At 43.6% G+C, this 17,354-nt stretch overlaps 3 protein-coding genes across 4 annotated transcripts; 1 reads left to right on the plus strand and 2 right to left on the minus strand.

The window, feature by feature from the left end:
- Positions 1 to 708: 708 nt before the first annotated feature.
- Positions 709 to 6,677, plus strand: klc3 (kinesin light chain 3). Of its 2 annotated transcripts, XM_028962068.1 has the most exons (14): positions 709 to 948; positions 1,056 to 1,134; positions 2,178 to 2,392; positions 2,473 to 2,703; positions 2,916 to 2,991; positions 3,072 to 3,297; positions 3,395 to 3,482; positions 3,596 to 3,697; positions 4,129 to 4,302; positions 4,401 to 4,500; positions 4,700 to 4,749; positions 5,034 to 5,164; positions 5,256 to 5,322; positions 5,420 to 6,677. In XM_028962068.1, the coding sequence occupies exons 3-14, from the start codon at positions 2,198 to 2,200 to the stop codon at positions 5,564 to 5,566; spliced, it is 1,587 nt and encodes a 528-aa protein (XP_028817901.1). In that variant the 5' UTR covers positions 709 to 948; positions 1,056 to 1,134; positions 2,178 to 2,197; the 3' UTR covers positions 5,567 to 6,677. The 2 variants fall into 2 exon arrangements, with proteins under 2 accessions (XP_028817901.1, XP_028817900.1); XM_028962067.1 differs by lacking the exon at positions 709 to 948 and having other exon boundaries at positions 955 to 1,134.
- On the minus strand, positions 6,644 to 12,983 carry ercc2 (excision repair cross-complementation group 2). The gene is made up of 23 exons (XM_028962065.1): positions 12,795 to 12,983; positions 12,516 to 12,615; positions 12,358 to 12,435; positions 12,220 to 12,282; positions 12,035 to 12,148; positions 11,834 to 11,950; positions 11,595 to 11,711; positions 11,336 to 11,459; positions 11,147 to 11,243; positions 10,938 to 11,071; positions 10,670 to 10,838; positions 10,448 to 10,566; positions 10,300 to 10,369; positions 10,096 to 10,165; positions 9,618 to 9,719; positions 9,449 to 9,512; positions 9,225 to 9,346; positions 9,040 to 9,132; positions 7,746 to 7,818; positions 7,578 to 7,648; positions 7,355 to 7,498; positions 7,120 to 7,263; positions 6,644 to 6,894 (listed from the first exon to the last, which is right to left on the minus strand). The coding sequence occupies exons 1-23, from the start codon at positions 12,797 to 12,799 to the stop codon at positions 6,802 to 6,804; spliced, it is 2,283 nt and encodes a 760-aa protein (XP_028817898.1). The 5' UTR covers positions 12,800 to 12,983; the 3' UTR covers positions 6,644 to 6,801.
- A 744-nt stretch (positions 12,984 to 13,727) lies between these two features.
- Positions 13,728 to 15,410, minus strand: LOC114769454 (cdc42 effector protein 2). Its single transcript, XM_028962481.1, has one exon. The coding sequence runs from the start codon at positions 15,041 to 15,043 to the stop codon at positions 14,183 to 14,185; it is 861 nt and encodes a 286-aa protein (XP_028818314.1). The 5' UTR covers positions 15,044 to 15,410; the 3' UTR covers positions 13,728 to 14,182.
- Between the last annotated feature and the right edge of the window lie 1,944 nt (positions 15,411 to 17,354).

The following is a 17,354-nucleotide window of genomic DNA, read 5'->3' on the forward strand; positions in this document are numbered from 1 at the left end:
GGCCTATTTTTCATTAGCTGCAAGTATCATTCGTTACAAGCATTCTATCAATTAGGAGTCCCTCAAGTACCAGCGTAATACGTTTGTAACTTTTGCATCATGAGCCTGCCAGCGAGGGGCTCTACTGGGTTCAGCTGTTTGAGGCTACTGGACAGCACCGACCTCGGCTCCTGACCAGCTGTCCTTATATGGCATGGGTCAGACTCCCCCCTCTGTGCATGCCCCAACAGCTGAGCTATCTATCACTGTCGCCTTGTATTTCTGCCCAGACACAGTTGCTCCTTTGCAACTCGATCACCAACTGATTCTGTGTGTGTGTGTGTGTGTTACAGTTTTTTCACCAACTGCAGTGTAACAGTAAAATATATAGTGATGGTGAGAAAGACTAATCATGTAGGCATCCAAGAATAACAAATGTAAGTGGTGAATGTTAAAAGATTTACAAGTAATTGTTTTTGTTCCAGCAGAAAAATATGTAGTCTTTGTGAGTAAGAATAATTGACAAAATCACAAACGTAAATAAATGAAAAGCTTTAAAAGTTGGTGTTCTGTGTTGTTTCGGTGCTTATTCCCGAACGTAAAACCTTCCAATAATTTGCCAGTCGGACAGTGACGTCACGGAGCCCCTCCCCCTCCTCCTCATTCATTCATTAACACAACGGGCTTTATGACCTCTCCATGTCCAACCTCGTTTAGTCGCACCGACTTGATTAATTCGGTAAGGACGCGTCGTCGCACGTTTCCGAACCCAAGACTACGACAGTCAAAATAATTTAAGTGCGACCCTGCTATAAAAAAATTTTTTTTAGGACCGAAAATTTAAGTAAAATGTACACAATAATCGGTCAACTCCGCAGTACAGAGCACTGGCAGTACCGCGGTTCCACAGACAGGGGGCCTCTGAGTCCTCTGGGGCAGCCGCTATGCATGGTGGGAAGACGGCAGCAGGTAAGCCCCAGTGATGCAGACGGTCTGAGCTCCGAGCGAGGGCAGGTGCTTCTGTTTTTAACAGTTGGCTCTGTCGCCTCCATGTCACATCGCCTCGACAATGACAGCCATGGAGCCCAGTTAGACGCGTAGTAACGCGAGAACAACGCGATTCCAGGACCTTGGACAAGACTGAAGGAGCAGCAGGTAGGAGGACATACAACAAGTCTCCTCACCCGCGGCCCGTTAGTTTACATGCTAATATGCTACACGAGTTCTCGTGTTTAATGACGGGCCGGTGCCGGTCCCGTGGAGCAGGGTGAGCAGCGACGTGGACCCGAAGCGACGTGGACGACGCAGATAAACCGCTGACGGGCGGTTCACGTACTGCTTAATATACTCCATAGTCACAAATACGTCTACTATGTATAGTTGTGTTTACTGTATGTGTAATATATTTTACTGTGTGTGTTTGTTTCATATAAAGTTGGTACGTTGACATGAGTTGGCAGTGGGATTTTAAATCTGTAAAACTGAGACAGGGGTTGGACTTTTCTTTTTACTTTATGCAGCAAATGTTCACAGGCATCATTGTCTTCTTATGCTATGAAATTTCTCTCGTCGTGAAGGGTTGTAGAAATTAATATTATGGAAGTGAGGTAATATGGTCACCTGCTGTGCTAAAACAGTCACAGTGTGTGTGTGTGTGTTTATGCTATCTACACGTCCATGACTTTAGGAAATGTCCTGTTTTGTGTTTTTTTTCCCCCTTTCTCTTTTCCAGTATCCCTTCTGCTGGGTGTGGATATGTGACAACATATTGGTTACAGCAGAATTGCTGTTGTGTTTGTGTGCTGCGTTGTGACATTTTAGTTGGAGGTGAAAAGGTGCTATGCACATGGGATAAATTGATAATGGTTGTGATTTTTCCCATTAGGCCTATTTTGAGAGATTAGTTCCCTGTTTGAAGCCTTTGTCTATGAACTTAAATTCTCTGTTGTTGTTGTGTGCGTGGCACCACCTGGTGGTCAAAGTTAAGCAATGTAACCTATTTTTACCAAGATCTCAAATCACACTAATTTTAGAAAATAGCGAGCTGATGAAGGATATGGGCCCTTTTATCTTGACCCATATGATAAAATTAATTATTGATATTTTAACTGACATACATATGTGCAGATGCTCAGATCATTATTCTTGGTATTGAGATTATTGATTATTCCCTCCTGTTTCTCTTCTGCTGTGGCCAGAGTCCTGCTGAGTGGGCATCATGCTGTCAGGAGAGGAGATCCTGTGCAGCACTCGACAGGTGATCGCAGGGCTGGAGGCACTGCGGGGGGAGAACCACACCCTCCTGGTCAATCTGAATGAATATGCCCCCGAGACTGGCAGCCTGGAGCAGGAGAAAAGCAACATCATCCAGCAGTCGTTGGAAAGGATTGAGCTTGGTCTGGGAGAGGCTCAGGTCTGTGGTGCAGAGTTGTAGGCTGAAATGATTGACTGCTGGACCTCATGCAGTCTCCATTTCCTGCTCGTTCTTGCCAGGTGATGATGGCTCTGTCATCTCACCTGGGCTCTCTGGAGGCCGAGAAGCAGAAGCTGCGGGCGCAGGTGAGGAGGCTGTGCCAGGAGAACCAGTGGTTGAGGGACGAGCTGGCAGGGGCGCAGCAGCGGCTTCAGGAGCGTGAACAGGAGCTGGTCACGCTGGAGGAGCAGAACAGACACCTGCAGTTTATGAACAGCATTCGCAAATATGACCAGGACGAGCCACAGATGGTGAGATTACAGTCTGAATTTCCCTTAGCCAATGTTAGCAAAATACTTTTTTTAATCACACTTCAACATTGCTAATGGCTGCATTTTTAATAGGAATATTTAATAGAATCCCTTTAAATTGATAAAAAACGTACAGTTGTCAATCACAATGCTATGATTATTCAAAACTGACAAATAATACAGGTGTACTAATCCTTATTTTTCCAATTCAGGATGAGAAAGAGACAACCTCCACCAAGGAGTCCCTCGATGACCTGTTTCCAACAGATGAAGAAGAACCATCGCAAAGTATGCCTGTAAAAACTCAGCTTGCTTCAACTTCATGATAAATTCATAATAAACTCCCTGAAATCTCCACTCTATCGCAGTGTCACGGCAGCACAGCAGTGCCGCTGCTGCTGCTCAGCAGGGCGGTTACGAGATCCCTGCCCGTCTGCGTACGCTCCACAACCTGGTCATCCAGTATGCGTCTCAGGGCCGCTACGAGGTGGCCGTGCCCCTCTGCAAACAGGCATTGGAGGATCTGGAGAAGTCCTCTGGCCACACTCACCCTGATGTGGCCACCATGCTCAACATCCTGGCTCTGGTCTACCGGTGTGGTGGTTTTCTGTTAGGACATTTGTAGTTTCTGTAAGTATTATTTCAAGTTTTATTAACGTATTATGTAATGTTTGCTTTTCATCATGTTAAGTGACCAGAATAAGTACAAAGAGGCTGCAAATTTACTCAACGATGCTCTGGCCATCCGGGAAAAGACACTCGGAATGGATCACCCTGCGGTAGGAACCTTACTTGCTTTCCCACGACTGTTTTATTTGTTCGTCCGCTATTTCTTGTTCTCAGTTTGTTTTGTCTATATATTAACTGTAATAGTGTAATTGTTGTGTGACAGGTGGCAGCTACACTGAATAACCTGGCTGTGCTCTATGGGAAAAGGGGAAAGTATAAGGAGGCAGAGCCACTGTGCAAGAGGGCGTTGGAGATAAGGGAACAGGTAAGGACATTCGGAGATGAAGTTGTGAAAGAGAGGTGAAGAAGAGAGTGCAGGAAGGGTGGACCGTGTGGACAGGGTGCAGAAATGGACGCATTCGCACAACCAGGGACAAACAGGGTGTTTATTACAAGAAACACAAGCACACATAAATGCAGGACAACGGATTTACGCCCTGACAAGGACATGAGACAACAGGCAAAAACTGTACAAAGCTGTACAATCAAGGCAACCAGGAGAACAAGAGGAATGGACGCATTCATACAAACCTCCGGACCAAGCTGCGGAACCGCAGTCCCTTCCACATTGATTTGCTGTGGCCACCCCTAGCTTTATGGCTACATTTACTCTGAACCTTGTCACGTCGATAATATTAATTTGGTTCAGAGTATCTTTAACTTAAATTTTCTCTTAATTTCTCATGTATTTGTCAGGTACTTGGCACAGACCACCCAGATGTAGCAAAGCAACTCAACAACCTGGCACTGCTGTGTCAGAACCAGGGCAAGTACCAGGAGGTGGAGCAGTATTATGAGCGAGCCCTGCACATCTACCAGAGCCAGCTGGGCCCGGATGATGCCAACGTGGCCAAAACTAAAAACAACCTGGTGAGGTTGCGTTTATTAATTCAAGTTAAGATCGGCACATCTATCATTTTTAGGAATATGAAATCTCTAATGCTTCTTTGGATATGTTTTGGCTGCAGGCCTCATGCTACCTGAAGCAGGGCAAATACAGACAGGCTGAAGCACTATATAAAGAGATCCTAACCCGAGCACACGAGAAGGAGTTTGGATCAGTGGAAGGTAAATAGTAATGACCGAATGAGCCTCTCAAGTCCATAGTTTACTGTGGATTTGTATATTTGTCTTTGTATAAAAAGCCTAGCAGTTCAATGAATATTTAAAACAATAATATTTATTATGAAATATCTTGTAATTTTCTGCACCAGTTTTATGTGCAGAGAAGGTTGGAAATTCTCCACACTTTTAATGTTTCTTGCAGGAGATGGACGACCCGTCTGGATCAGCACAGAAGATGGCTCCTCCAGACAGGTGAGATCAAATTTGGGACAGTATTTATTGCCGTGGACCAAACCATTTATCTGACAGACAATAAAACAATTAATTGCACATAAATTTTCATAATACACATGAATAAACAGTTATAATAATAATCGTATTGCACAGTCATCAAATAATACATTAATTTGTTTAAAAAATATTTAATTTACATCGTCTCACCTTAATTCATAAATCATATCACGTAGCCAGCAGTAAATCCCAGATTATGTTCCAGATTATTCCAACAATGTTGTGGATTTTTTGTATGTCTGCAGGACAGCCTTAGTGGTCTTAAGCGCAGTGGATCTTTCACAAAGCTGCGTGAGTCCATCCGACGCAGCAGTGAAAAGCTGGTCAGGAAGCTGAAGGGGGTGGGGATACAAGATGAGGCCCCACGGACCCCTGGGTAAAAACATTAATATTTGTGTCAAATCATTTTAATTGACATGTGCATGAATTTTCTGACAGCAGCGTGTTTACTCCTGACACTGTTTCAGGATGAAACGAGCCAATTCTCTAAATGTGCTGAATGTGGGAGTGAGAGAGAGTCAAGAGGCTGCTAGGGTATGTAGACTCATACTGCTATACAGCTGAGCTCATCGAGGAACTCACATAAATCAAGTGTTTCAAAAAGCACATATATGTTGTTGTTTTATTCCAGAGTCCCAGCAATTTAATGGAGGTGCGTGGCCTGAGCTCCAGCACTATGAGTTTGGCCCGTCGAGGCTCTCTCACTGGGACTGGCTATCCCCAGTCCCCCAGCTCAACCCAGTCCAGCCCAAGGGCCGCTTTTCCAACTGGTTCTTAAACTGAAACTCTTCTGTGTGGTAATTATGGTTTTCAGATTGTTGCACTAAATGGGCCATCCCTCTCCATTATTGTGTGCTATTAGTGAGCAATAACGCCTCCTTTGCACTGGATGCAAAATTGCTAATTGTTCATAGGAAGGATACCAACATTATGTACATTCCCAACAATTATGTATATGACAGCACTAAATACAAAATCATAGTTGTAAGCAAGCTGATGCACAAAACAGTGAATACACAAGCTGTTTGAAGGAATATTCCTACGTTTTTTTATTATTATTATTATTATTATTCTACTCCAGAATCTAGCTGTGTATCTCTGCTAGAATCGTTATACCCAAAGGCCATAAATTCACAAAAAAAACGTAATAATAATAATAATTTTGTTTTTGGGACTACCCGATGAATAGCTGTTCTACACACAGTTGAATGTTTCAAGTCTGTAGGATCCTTGTCATGCAGTTGAACAAATGTCAATTGTTACATGCAACTAGAGGTGCCAGGCTGTGGCATGTAGATTGAACAATTCAGAACAATATTTTTTGCAACGTTTATTTATTCTGAAAAACTGCCGTTTTTTTTTTTCTTCTGGTGTTAAGTTGCAATATTCTGCTGATTGATACATTCCACTTTTATGCACTTGTGTCTTGGTATAGAACACTAATGTCTTAAAATTGCACTAGTCAGATAGATCTTTATTATACAAGCATGTGATTAGAGACTTAGCATATAAAAGGGAATATTTAAGTATTTATTCTTTTTTCTGTCTCTAAACTGTAGTTGTAATTCTTTACTCACAATACATAATTGTGCCTGCAAAATAAGGGATTAAAAAAAATGTTATGTTGAAATGCTAAAATGCTAAAATCTTGATGATACTTAAACTTTCACTTAGCATAAAGAAAACTGCTGCTTCCTGGACAGCTTGCAAATAGTCTTATTTAAAGTGTTACACATGATTCTTTTTTCAACAAAATACATTCAGTATATTTGTAAACATTATATTTGTGTATTTTGTAAGTATTTGAGAGCACTTGCTGAAAACATACAATGTCACGCAAAAATGACTACTTGAATTGTAACACAAATAAAGAACCTTTATTCCTGTCACACCAGATGCACACAATCTCTCCATAAAAAAAATCTGCAATGTGGACTATTTACATGGAATAGCATTCTGACGGAGCAGCCTTGGCGGTTTGCATTTGCTTTAAAAAGTGTGGGCGGGAAAGGCTCAGGCCTGCTGCGCTATCTGGGCGATCTTCTTCAGCATCTCTTCTGACTGCAGCTGCTCCAGGGTCAGAAGAGACAGGCCCAGCTGGTCCTCCTGGGAAAGGGGGCAACAATGGTCCAATTCTAGTCATGTGTGCACAGGCTAAGCATTTTGCAGGAGACTACTTTCACCAATCCACAGTCTACCGAAATTAAACCATAACAAAAGAGCACCACCTTGTGGCATCTCTGGAAAATGTAACAATGAGGTGGGGCGTGCAATGAGGATACTGAGGGATACTGTCTGAGCCTAATGGGTGGAAGTAAGCTGTACGCTCACCCGTCTGAAAGGCTGTGCCATTTGCCGCAAGAAGTGCTTGGACAGCTGCACCGTCTCGTCAATGGTGAGGTTGAGGCTGCCGTCTGAAATGTGCTCTTGAATCCAGCGTGGCAGTTTCCCTCTCTTGTCTGCCCGAGCATAGCGCTAAATGTAACAGAGAGAGAGACGAATAATAAGGGACTGAAATCCATTACGCAAGGAAACTCACTGGTGCTGTACTCTTCCACTCGCTCACCTTGTCGGCAAAGATCATGATGCCGTAGTCGGTCTTTCCTCTAATAGCCCTGCCCACACACTGTGCAGCATGGCGCATGGCATCGAAAGTGAGGAAGTCATTCTCACGGATCTGAAACTGGTCTCGCAGGTACTCCAGCCGAGCCTGTAAGCGTGAAGAGAAGTGGTTTATCAAATAAATAAACCGTAGTAGCACTGGCAATTTGTGCGGCGGCTTAGCCAACCTTGAGTATACGGCTTTGTGTGTAGACATAAGGGACTCCAAACATAATCACAGCCCTCCCAAAGTGATGAACTAATGGGGGGAAATTATATTTAATGTATACAATATTGTTGTGTGACATATTCGCTGTCAATATTTAGGCACGAAAATACTCTTTTTCAGGACTCACCAAAGTCTATCCCTTCTGACACTTTTCCCCTGGCCACTGACAGCAGGATGGCTCCACGTCCATTTTCACAAGCCTGCAACACCCAGATCAAGGTTCAGATTCCCATAGTTTGCACTTTTAAGTATATCACACCAAAGTGTTTATGTCTTTCAAAAGCATCAAAATTCCACCGATTGTGTAAGTTGTCTCACTTAAAAAGATGTGCAAGGCCTGTAATTTTCATCATATGTACACTTCAACTATGAGAGACAGAATGTTAAAAAAAAAAAAAAAAATAGTTTTTTTTGTATATTGTGCAGAAAATAAGTATTAAGCACCTACAAACAAGCAAGAATTCTGTCCTCACAGAACAAGTTCTTCTATCCTTGTTACCTGTTTGAACAGGTTATCTGTATAAAAGACGCCTGTCCACACCTTCAAACAGTAAGACTCCAACCTCAACCATGGTCAAGACCAGCGAGCGGTCTAAGGAAACCAGGGACAAGACTGTACACCTGGGGTGAGACAATCTAAAACAGGCAAGCAGCATGCTGAGGAGAGATCAACTGTCCAAGCAATTATTAGAAAATGGAATTACTGATCTCCCTCAACCATGCAAGATCTCACCTCGTGGTGGACAAATGATCTTGAGAATGGTGAGGAAACAGCCCATTGAAGTATACGGGGAGAAACTGACCTGAAGAATCTGGGACCACAGCAACAAAGGTTACTATTAGTGCAGTGTTCGAAAGGTCCCCCTGCTTAAGACAGCACATGTCCAGGCCCATCTTAAGTTTGCCTTGGACTATCTGGATGATCCAGAGGAGGATTGGGAGAATGTCATGTGGTCAGATGAGACCAAAATAAAAGCTGTGGAGGGGGAAGAATGCGGAGTTGCACCCAAACACCATACCCACTGTAAAGCATATGAGGGAAAGATTTTGCTTTGGAGGGGACAGGACGACTGATCCGTATTATCAAATGGATTAATGGGGCCATGCATCATGAGATTTTGGGCAAAACCTCCTTCCATCCGTGAGTGCATTGAAAATGAAACCCTGGCTGGATCTTCCAGCATGACAATGATCCCAAACACCCTGCCTGAGAAATGAAGGAGTTGCTACGAGTGGCTACCTCGGTCATTGCCAACCAAGGCTACATTAGTATTGAGGTAAATTTGTGATATTGACCAAATAGTAAACAGCAATACATTGTCTCTCTCACAGTTTCATCTTTTTAAGTGGGACAACCTGCATAATTGTTCAGTTTTTTTTTTGGCCCCACTGTAGGTGCTGCTGGTTTTAGAGTAACAGACCTCCTGGTATTTCTCTAGAGCCATGCTAGTCTCCGCTGCATCAGGAGTTTCGATAAAAATAAGCTTGTTCCTTTGGATATTCTCAAGAATCCCCTGGCAGAGAAACAAGAGTAATATGACATGTCAGCAACTGTTAAATGATCAGGTGTAGTAATGGCAGGAGAGTGTGGTTTGTGTACACGTACCTGTTCATACCATGAAGCTACAATATTCTCCATGTAGACATAGCTGGTGAAGAAGGCCACAATGCCATCGGGAACAATCGCAGACAGTTCCAACAGCAAGTTGCCATAGTTTCGGACGACCGCTGTGAATTAGTATCAAAAAATTATTGCCATTTTCTAAAATAATGACATCATATAAGGTAAAGCAACTGAAGACACATTCAACATCATATAAAAATACTCACCAAAATCTTCCCTTGTCTCAAATTTGGAAGACATGGCCACCTGATCATTTCCTCTTGCAACAATCTAAATGTAAAAAAAAATGAGTGTCAGCTTCACACTCATCATTCATTTAATACATTGTTTTTGCACATGTTAAACGTTTTCAGTTTTAGAATTGCAGCGACTCACAAGAGGACAGAGGCAGGTACGTGCCAGCGTCATGGTGAAGGATGCCACAGTGACGGGACGGAAGTCCAGAATCCGAGGATAAATCTCTAGAGGTGAAAGGGTCTGGAAAAGAAGAGTGTGACAGTTGTCAAAATAAAAAGGATTCGACAAAATGAAATGGGAAAATGGAAGATCATAAACGTGTTTTTCCTATGAGCAATGGCTTTTGGGTTAAGAACTGGAATCAAGCAGAATTAGTCATTTAAAGGATCACAGAAAAATAAAATCTGTGTGTGTGTGTGTGTGTGTGTGTGTGTGTGTGTGTGTGTGTGTGTGTGTGTGATGGTTGCTCTGCTAGGCTGTTAAAACAGGGAGAGGTAAGTGTGTCCGGGAGAAAGATCGAGTCAGTCTGCAGGTGGTTTCTAATCACATCTTACTAGGCAGGTCCGAGTTAATCTGACAGAGGAGGCAGGGTGGAGGAGAGAGTGAGAAGGATTACCCCTGAGGTGATGACGACAGACTGAAAGCGCTCAAACACAGGCTTTATGGCTATAGACGGGTCCATACAGCTGCAGACAAGACAGGATACATTATTTAAATGATTTTCCTATTAGGTTGTTTGTCGGTACTCTAATATGAAATACATGCAATGGCTTCTGGTACATGAAACTAGAAATGTTTTTAGGATTAAAATTGCTCACACCTAAAGTGCAGTACTGGATTGGCGATGGTGGGGGTCTTGTCCTCAAAAGGCTCGATGATGATTGTGAAACCTGAGATGAAAAGAATAACTCTGCGGTTTAGTTATTCACACAAACTCTTTACTGCAGAAATGTACAAACGAGACTCACCTTTGCTGTAGGTGCTGACCAGAGTGGCAAAGTTGGAGATGAGGGTAATGGCAGAGAAGTCAGCAATGTCTGCAATCTCTAGAGTCCGCAGTAAAGAGCGCAAGCGCTCGGAGCAGAATCTGGATCGATATTTAGAAGATAAGCAATTTTCTGTTCATATAAACCCTGAAACTAAATCTGGATTGATCGTAAACCAAAAGCTACAAGAATTTTGCAACTCACCTAAGAGGCTTGCGATCAATGCACACCTTTTCAAAAATGTCTTTCAGAAACTGGGGTGCACTCTCCTGTACCACATGATGGATTCGCAACCTGGCCTTAAGATACTCCAGGAAGCGCTTCATGAACCCTAGGAAATGCTCCGCTGTCCGAATACTGCCGGGGACAGCCTCTAATGTGGGAAAAGTTAATGTAATATGACAACGGCTCATTCTGGGCTGCCAGTCCCATTTCATATAATACACAGAAGTAGGGGAAAAAAAAAAAAGACCTTGCAGTATTTCATCTGGTAATACCGGATTAGACAGATAAACATCTGTTTCCCGGGCAATATTGGCTTCCTTCAGCCCTTCCACCAGTCGCCTGTACTCCTCCTTTAGTTTGGCTGCATCGGTCTCTTTGATCCTTGTGAAACATTATAGGGGCATAATCAATGTCCAAGAGATGCAAATGTAATGTCAGAAGCCTTTAAAGCCTTACTTATGAATTGTATTCTGCAGCGTTTCCATGTTTGCCTGGCTACGGTCCAGCGTTCTCCTGGTGATGTTGACACTCATGGAGTCGATGCACACATTATCTAGGAGGGAAGCATCAACACACTTAAAGCTGCGATAAAATAACAGCAGAACAGCAGTTTCATGCATTTTCAATACCCTGCAAATGAATTACCGATATTGTGAGCCTCATCAAAAACCACCACAGATTTCTTAGCCAGCTCTTTGGAGACCAGGTCTGCAATCTTGGGGTCCAAGAGGTAATGGTAACTGTACACTATTATGTTGGCATGAAGGATCTAATGAAAGAAAGACATCTTTTTTGTGTTTAAGGCAATAATACCAATGCAATTTCCAGCTAATCCATTGTGCTTCCAGAGTATTTAACAATATTTCTTAAAATTCATGACATAAAAAGCCACTAAGATCCTTACAGAGTAACGTGCAAGGTAGTATGGGCACCAGCCCTTCTTCCGCCCATAGTCTTTCAGGTCATCCAGGTTGTAAATGCCAGACGCGATAGGCACCTGCCTACCAACCGCATCAAACTCCTGATGTGGAAAACAGGCATGTAATTAATTAACGTGCAAGAGACCCATTTCAGTCTGAAGGTAAAATTAGTGGCAAGCAAGAGACCCCAACATTAGACCAGGGTACGTTTCTGCTCTTTTACCTCGTAGAAGCGACAGACATTCACACCGGGGTTGCTGTGGCGCTGAGCTCGGATGTATGACGCGGTCAGACTGTGACACTTGCCATCAACTTCTTTCCCAAAGCGTAAGGAGCTCACCTGAAATATGACAACGGAGGATAAATCTGGCCGGAAAACGTAATGTAGACGGCTGGGAAATTGTAACGTTGGCATGACACGCACCTCAGGATGAATACACAGGTTCTTGCGGGAAGAAAGAGCCAGGGCCAGGAAATTGTTTTTCTCTCCTGTCTCCTTGGCATAAAACTCCATCAGTTTCCTGAGCTCTTCCACCACCTAAGAAAGAGAAGCCATTAAGACGAACTGATTCGAGCGCTGATGAAACTCCGGGCGGACAAATCGCTCACCTTCTCTATCTCAGGAACGGTGCGCGAACAGTAGATGAGCTTGGTCACTTCCAGGGGGTAGGCCTGCGAAGCGTACAAACCAATGAGAGCGGTGTGTCACCGTGGGGTCCGGAGGGCCACCTTACGCAAAATCCTCACCCGCTGATAAGCGACAATCAGTGACAGCAGGGAGATGGTTTTCCCGGTCCCCGAAGGCATCTCCAAGACTCCATGTCCCTTCACAAAAAAAACGTCAAGAGGAAGATGGAGAGAACATTCGTGTTATTTGTTTTATGTCATTTTTTTTTGTGCGATACCTTTGCGTCAAGCGTCCTCTTCAGCTCCAGCATGTAGGAGTACTGTTCGGGGTAAATGTAGTCGTACGGAAAGTAGACCAGCAGCCCTTCGATGTTCAGCCTTAAGGTGAAGAGTCACAAATGTCATGCAAAAGGAGAGATTTGTTGCGTAGCACAAATATAACGCGTGAGATTGGCGCTACATTACTGTTTCGACGCGGCAGAGAATGATTGTATTTATTAGCCACTGTTACGATACCAGACACCCAGCAGAGTAACAGGAAGAGGTTAAATACTTGCTTCATGTTTAAAAAAAAAATGTAAGTCCCAGGCAGCGATGCAAGCCTCTTCCCTTGTCTAAAACCGTCTCCAAATGTGAACTTATTCTACTGTTAACATGTTGTCTCCATTTTGCCCGCAAAATACACATGCTCAGTTTTGCTAAATCTATTGGTTGTCCTGCTGTTGTCTCGATCATGCAGAGATAATGATTGGCTGGCCCACCCAGTCACTCTTTCAAAACAGCGGAAGTACCGCCTAGTTGAAGACTATAGACTGGACTAATCGAGCCACGACGGCTCAGTGGGTGACGTCAGCGGAATCTGTACTTATCTGTATCTTATAGTTATCTTATAGTTGGAGAAAGGGCCTTATCCTGGAATTTGGCATACCTTTACACACTTTGATTTCATCAGTCCAGAATGCACCAGGAATGTTCGGAGGTTAATTTGAAAACTTCGGACCCTGAAGGTTTTCTTCTGCTGGGTCTCATATTTGTTCAGGTGTCCGTTTACAATGGAATAGTCCACTTCAAAGTCCACTAAATCACCCTAAAGGACTTTTACGGTCAAGTGGTGGGATTTCTTTGCCTTTCTAGTGAACAATTAATACTGCTTTCAAATCTGGCCTTGATGCTGAACAAGCCTTAGCTCAGTAAGCAATAGACTCTACACTTCTAATATACATATATACACATACATTTATATAACTAATATTCTGAATATAATAACTATTATAACTAAGTATTCTAACAAACCTCTCCATGCCACTGTAATAATCTAAATGTTATTAATTCACTTTTAATTTTGATGAATAAATTCATTCATTAACTCACCAGACAAGTTCGGGTCACATTTGTGCAGATTTATACGTTTTTGTTTTTTTCTCACTTTTTGCACAATTTATACATCAAAATGAAATATGTGATTAACATATTAACATTCAAAACTGATATTCAATTTTCACATATGTGGATTTTTATTTGGTGAAGTAAAGAATACTTCAATAAATCAGAATACCTGTCAAATAATAGTAGCATATTTAAGTAAATTCAGAAATGTATACAATAATACATACAGATTCATTCTTTTAATAACACTCCTTCTATACTTCTAAACTCCAACAACACTCATTTCTCAGTGTATTTTCAGTATTCTGACAAACTATTGTGGCAAAGCTTTGAAATCAACTGTAGAAAATGAATTTTATGCAAGATTATGTAAATACATCTGCTTTTCCTAAATAAAACTAATCTTCATATAGATTTGAACTTTCAGTACAAGGCTAGTAGTCTGTAGAAAAATATATATATGTGGTGCTGACACTGGCAGCTGCTGCAGTCTTTTCATCACACTCAGGTATTACATGACTATCAGTCACCGTTCATTTCAGGTAAGAAGGTAATGACTTCAGAAAATACATTCTTCATCAACACTCTTGTAACGGTCCATGATTCCCAGCACATCATCCAAAATGGAAGGGCCCAAGTCCAAGTCCAGCCCGAGGAGAGACTCCGAGCGGGAGACGCTCGGTGAGATGGCGGGGGACTCGCTATGCTCGCTATGGAGGTCCTCGTTGCTCAGGCCGGCGTCTGAATCCAGACTCAGGCCTCTTTGGGGTTCCAGGGGGACACAGCCTTCCAGCATGGAGTCCTCTGAGGACGCGTCAGAGAGGCTGCCGGAAGAAGGCACCAAGTGACACAAGGCAGGGATGGAGGCAGAAAAGCGAGGATCCCCGTACTGGCTGACCCCTTCCTCACACACAGACATGGCTCGTTGCTGCTGCTGAAGCTGCTGATGATGGTGGTTGTTCTGCAGATTTTGCTGTTGATGGTAGCTGTCCTGGTGCTGGTGCAAAAGAGGAACGGCGTCGTCCAAGTGAAGACGTGGTGGCTTGGGAGGAGGTTGCTCAGGAGCTAGGAAGATTGGCATGGAGATGGTGCTCTTCAGCAGGGTGGTGTGGTGATGTCCATGCTTGTTGTTGTAGCAGTTGTGTGCCTCGGAAGCGAAAGCCTCATCCAGCCGTCTCTCCACGCTTTGAGACCGTGGGTGAGGTGACCTGCTCAGGGCTGGCAGCATGTCCAGCTTCCCTTGCAGGAAGCCAATGTCTCCGAACATGTCGCCCTCACCGTCTGGCCCAACGTGGGCACTGTGACGCAGGTCCCCTAATGGAGGACTGATCATGTCGCCAGACAGAACATCCCGCAACTTGACTTTCTTACCCCGCTTTGGTGTGGCAGTCTTTAGGTACATTGGCGTTTTGGCTGGCATTCTGTTTCCCAGAATGTAGTGAAGCACGACCCTGACACTCACTGTTCTAATGACCGGTTACAAAGACCACGCCTCTCCCCCAGACATGGGCAGATGTACGGACTGCCGCAGCCAAGCAGAGCGTAAAAAGATAAGGTTTACTGCTCCTCTGTTGCTTCCTAATCAGCTCAAAAGGAATGACATTGTCCTCTTCAGATTAAGAAGCCTGAAGGCCAGAAAAGTGTCTGGCTTGTCCCAAGGTGCGCTGCAGGCTCACACAGGGGACCTTTCGAAAGAAGCACTGTCCTGCGCGCAACACCGCACTTCCGTTTCTATCCGCCGGCTCCTCGGAGGTCAGGAACTCCAGGAATGTTGCGTCAGACTGCTACCATCTGAGGAGGGAATAAAGAAAGGAGAACATCTATAACACCTCCTCATTCCCATCTTGTCTGAAAGCAGGAATGACAAAGAAAGAGCTCTTTTTAAATCACAGCCAAGAAACCACAGAGGCTTGAAATTGCAGGGCTCCGCGGTTACATCGCACATGCTTAACAATTTGTCACATTCCACCGTGAATGGCGGCCGGTGGTTTGACATGAAACATCGCTGAGGAGGATGATGGTAAAAAACGTATCTGGGCCACCCTGCTGTTTACGAAAGGTCTAAGATGCTGAACAGACGAGGCAAAAAGAAGTGTCCCATAACTTCCATGCACACAGAAATGTGACGCCGAGAGACTGTAACACTCCGTAAAATTATAGCATTCAGTCAAGTCGTGTAGTTTATTCAAGGATTATTTCTTTTTTGTAAAAGAATTTATTATATCTTTGAGTACCTGGGGTCTGGAACATTAGCTATTAGGTATCTTGGTATCTGCTTCTTGGTCGAGTTTCCGACAACAAAGGCCTATAAATTTATGTTTGCCAACAAATTCCCGCCTACAAAACTAAATTTGCCTGAATGCTTCCTTGTGTAAATGGTACCGTTTCATCTGTAGAATAACTTTAATCCATCTGTCAAAAGGACAGTTATTAAACGTAATAATTTCAGCCATTTGCTGCGTTTCGACAGACATGCAGATGTGTTATAATGGAGTAGAGTGGACAGTGTGCGTCCTCGGGTCCCCCGTGTGAACGCGGGACAGGATGTCTACTTGTGACCTTGTTCCCCGCTGTTACCGACACGTCTATTACGTAACCGCTCAACTGCTTTAGTCTCCACATCCACTAATCCGCACCCCCGGGATGTAAACCTTCCACAGTTCGGTCTGAAGTTCAGTCCCCTCCATTTGTTACCACGTTTGCTACGAGTGTGAAAGTTTGACACAGTCCGCCCATCCGACACTCGCATTTAACAGCAACAGCAAAATTCCTTTTCAACATCGCCAAAGGGGGTGAAAAAGTAAAGTACTCGCCTTCAGTGTCGCGCTGTCTGGTTTCTGTTGTCCGCGGTTCTGTCGGACGCGTAAGCAGGTAAAACCTCTTAACTGCGCCGCAGCTCCTGGACGCAGACGGACGCAGCGGGGCAGGAGTGGGCGTGGTCGGGGGGGGGCGTGTCTAGCGCACGTTCGTCACGTGACCACAGTCATTAACTCTGTTTGATGTGTAATGGCTGAGAATATTAACTCATGGTTATATACGCGGTGGTTGAAGTGTTTAGGGTCGTCTGAAAATGCCATTTTCTTGGGGAGTCCAGACATTGTTCAGAAGGAAAACGACTCTGACAGCTGGAAGTGGCTGAAGAAAGACCCACTATCAGTTCCAGTGGAATTCTGTGTTCTAATAGAAAATTATTTTCAATTATTTTAGTTGGGCTGAGAACAGTTGCACTGATTAAAGAAGCAATAAACCTGGCCAAATTCACACTAGTACAGTAAATGTAGGTTTTATTTAACACTCCTGTCATTTATTATTTACTATTCTTTTTGGAATTTATTCTAGTGAAACCCATTTCTTTTCTTTTTTTTTTCAAGGAAAAAAAGGGAATTTCTAAATTACCCTAAACTTTTGAATGGTATGGTAGTTTTTCTGTGGTGGGATGATGATCTCTAGAATGATAATTCAATTGAAGCGGGTGGTGATGCCACAGTAGCTTTAACCTAAGGTAAGGGGTGTGAACAGAATATAATCTTCATGTCTGGGGTCCACCAGGGTCCTCAGATTCGCCTACTTTCTTGGTAGAGCCCAAACATGCAATTTATACTGGAAACATTCACACAATTATTTAAAGCTGAGCAAGCCAGACGTCTTCTCCCTGAGCTGACTGCAGACGGCAAATATGCCGAGGGAGCAGGTCTCCAAACAATCCGTGAAAAACACACCCTCATTCTCAT

Source organism: Denticeps clupeoides, chromosome 19 (assembly GCF_900700375.1).
Source record: "Denticeps clupeoides chromosome 19, fDenClu1.1, whole genome shotgun sequence".
NCBI lineage: Eukaryota > Metazoa > Chordata > Actinopteri > Clupeiformes > Denticipitidae > Denticeps > Denticeps clupeoides.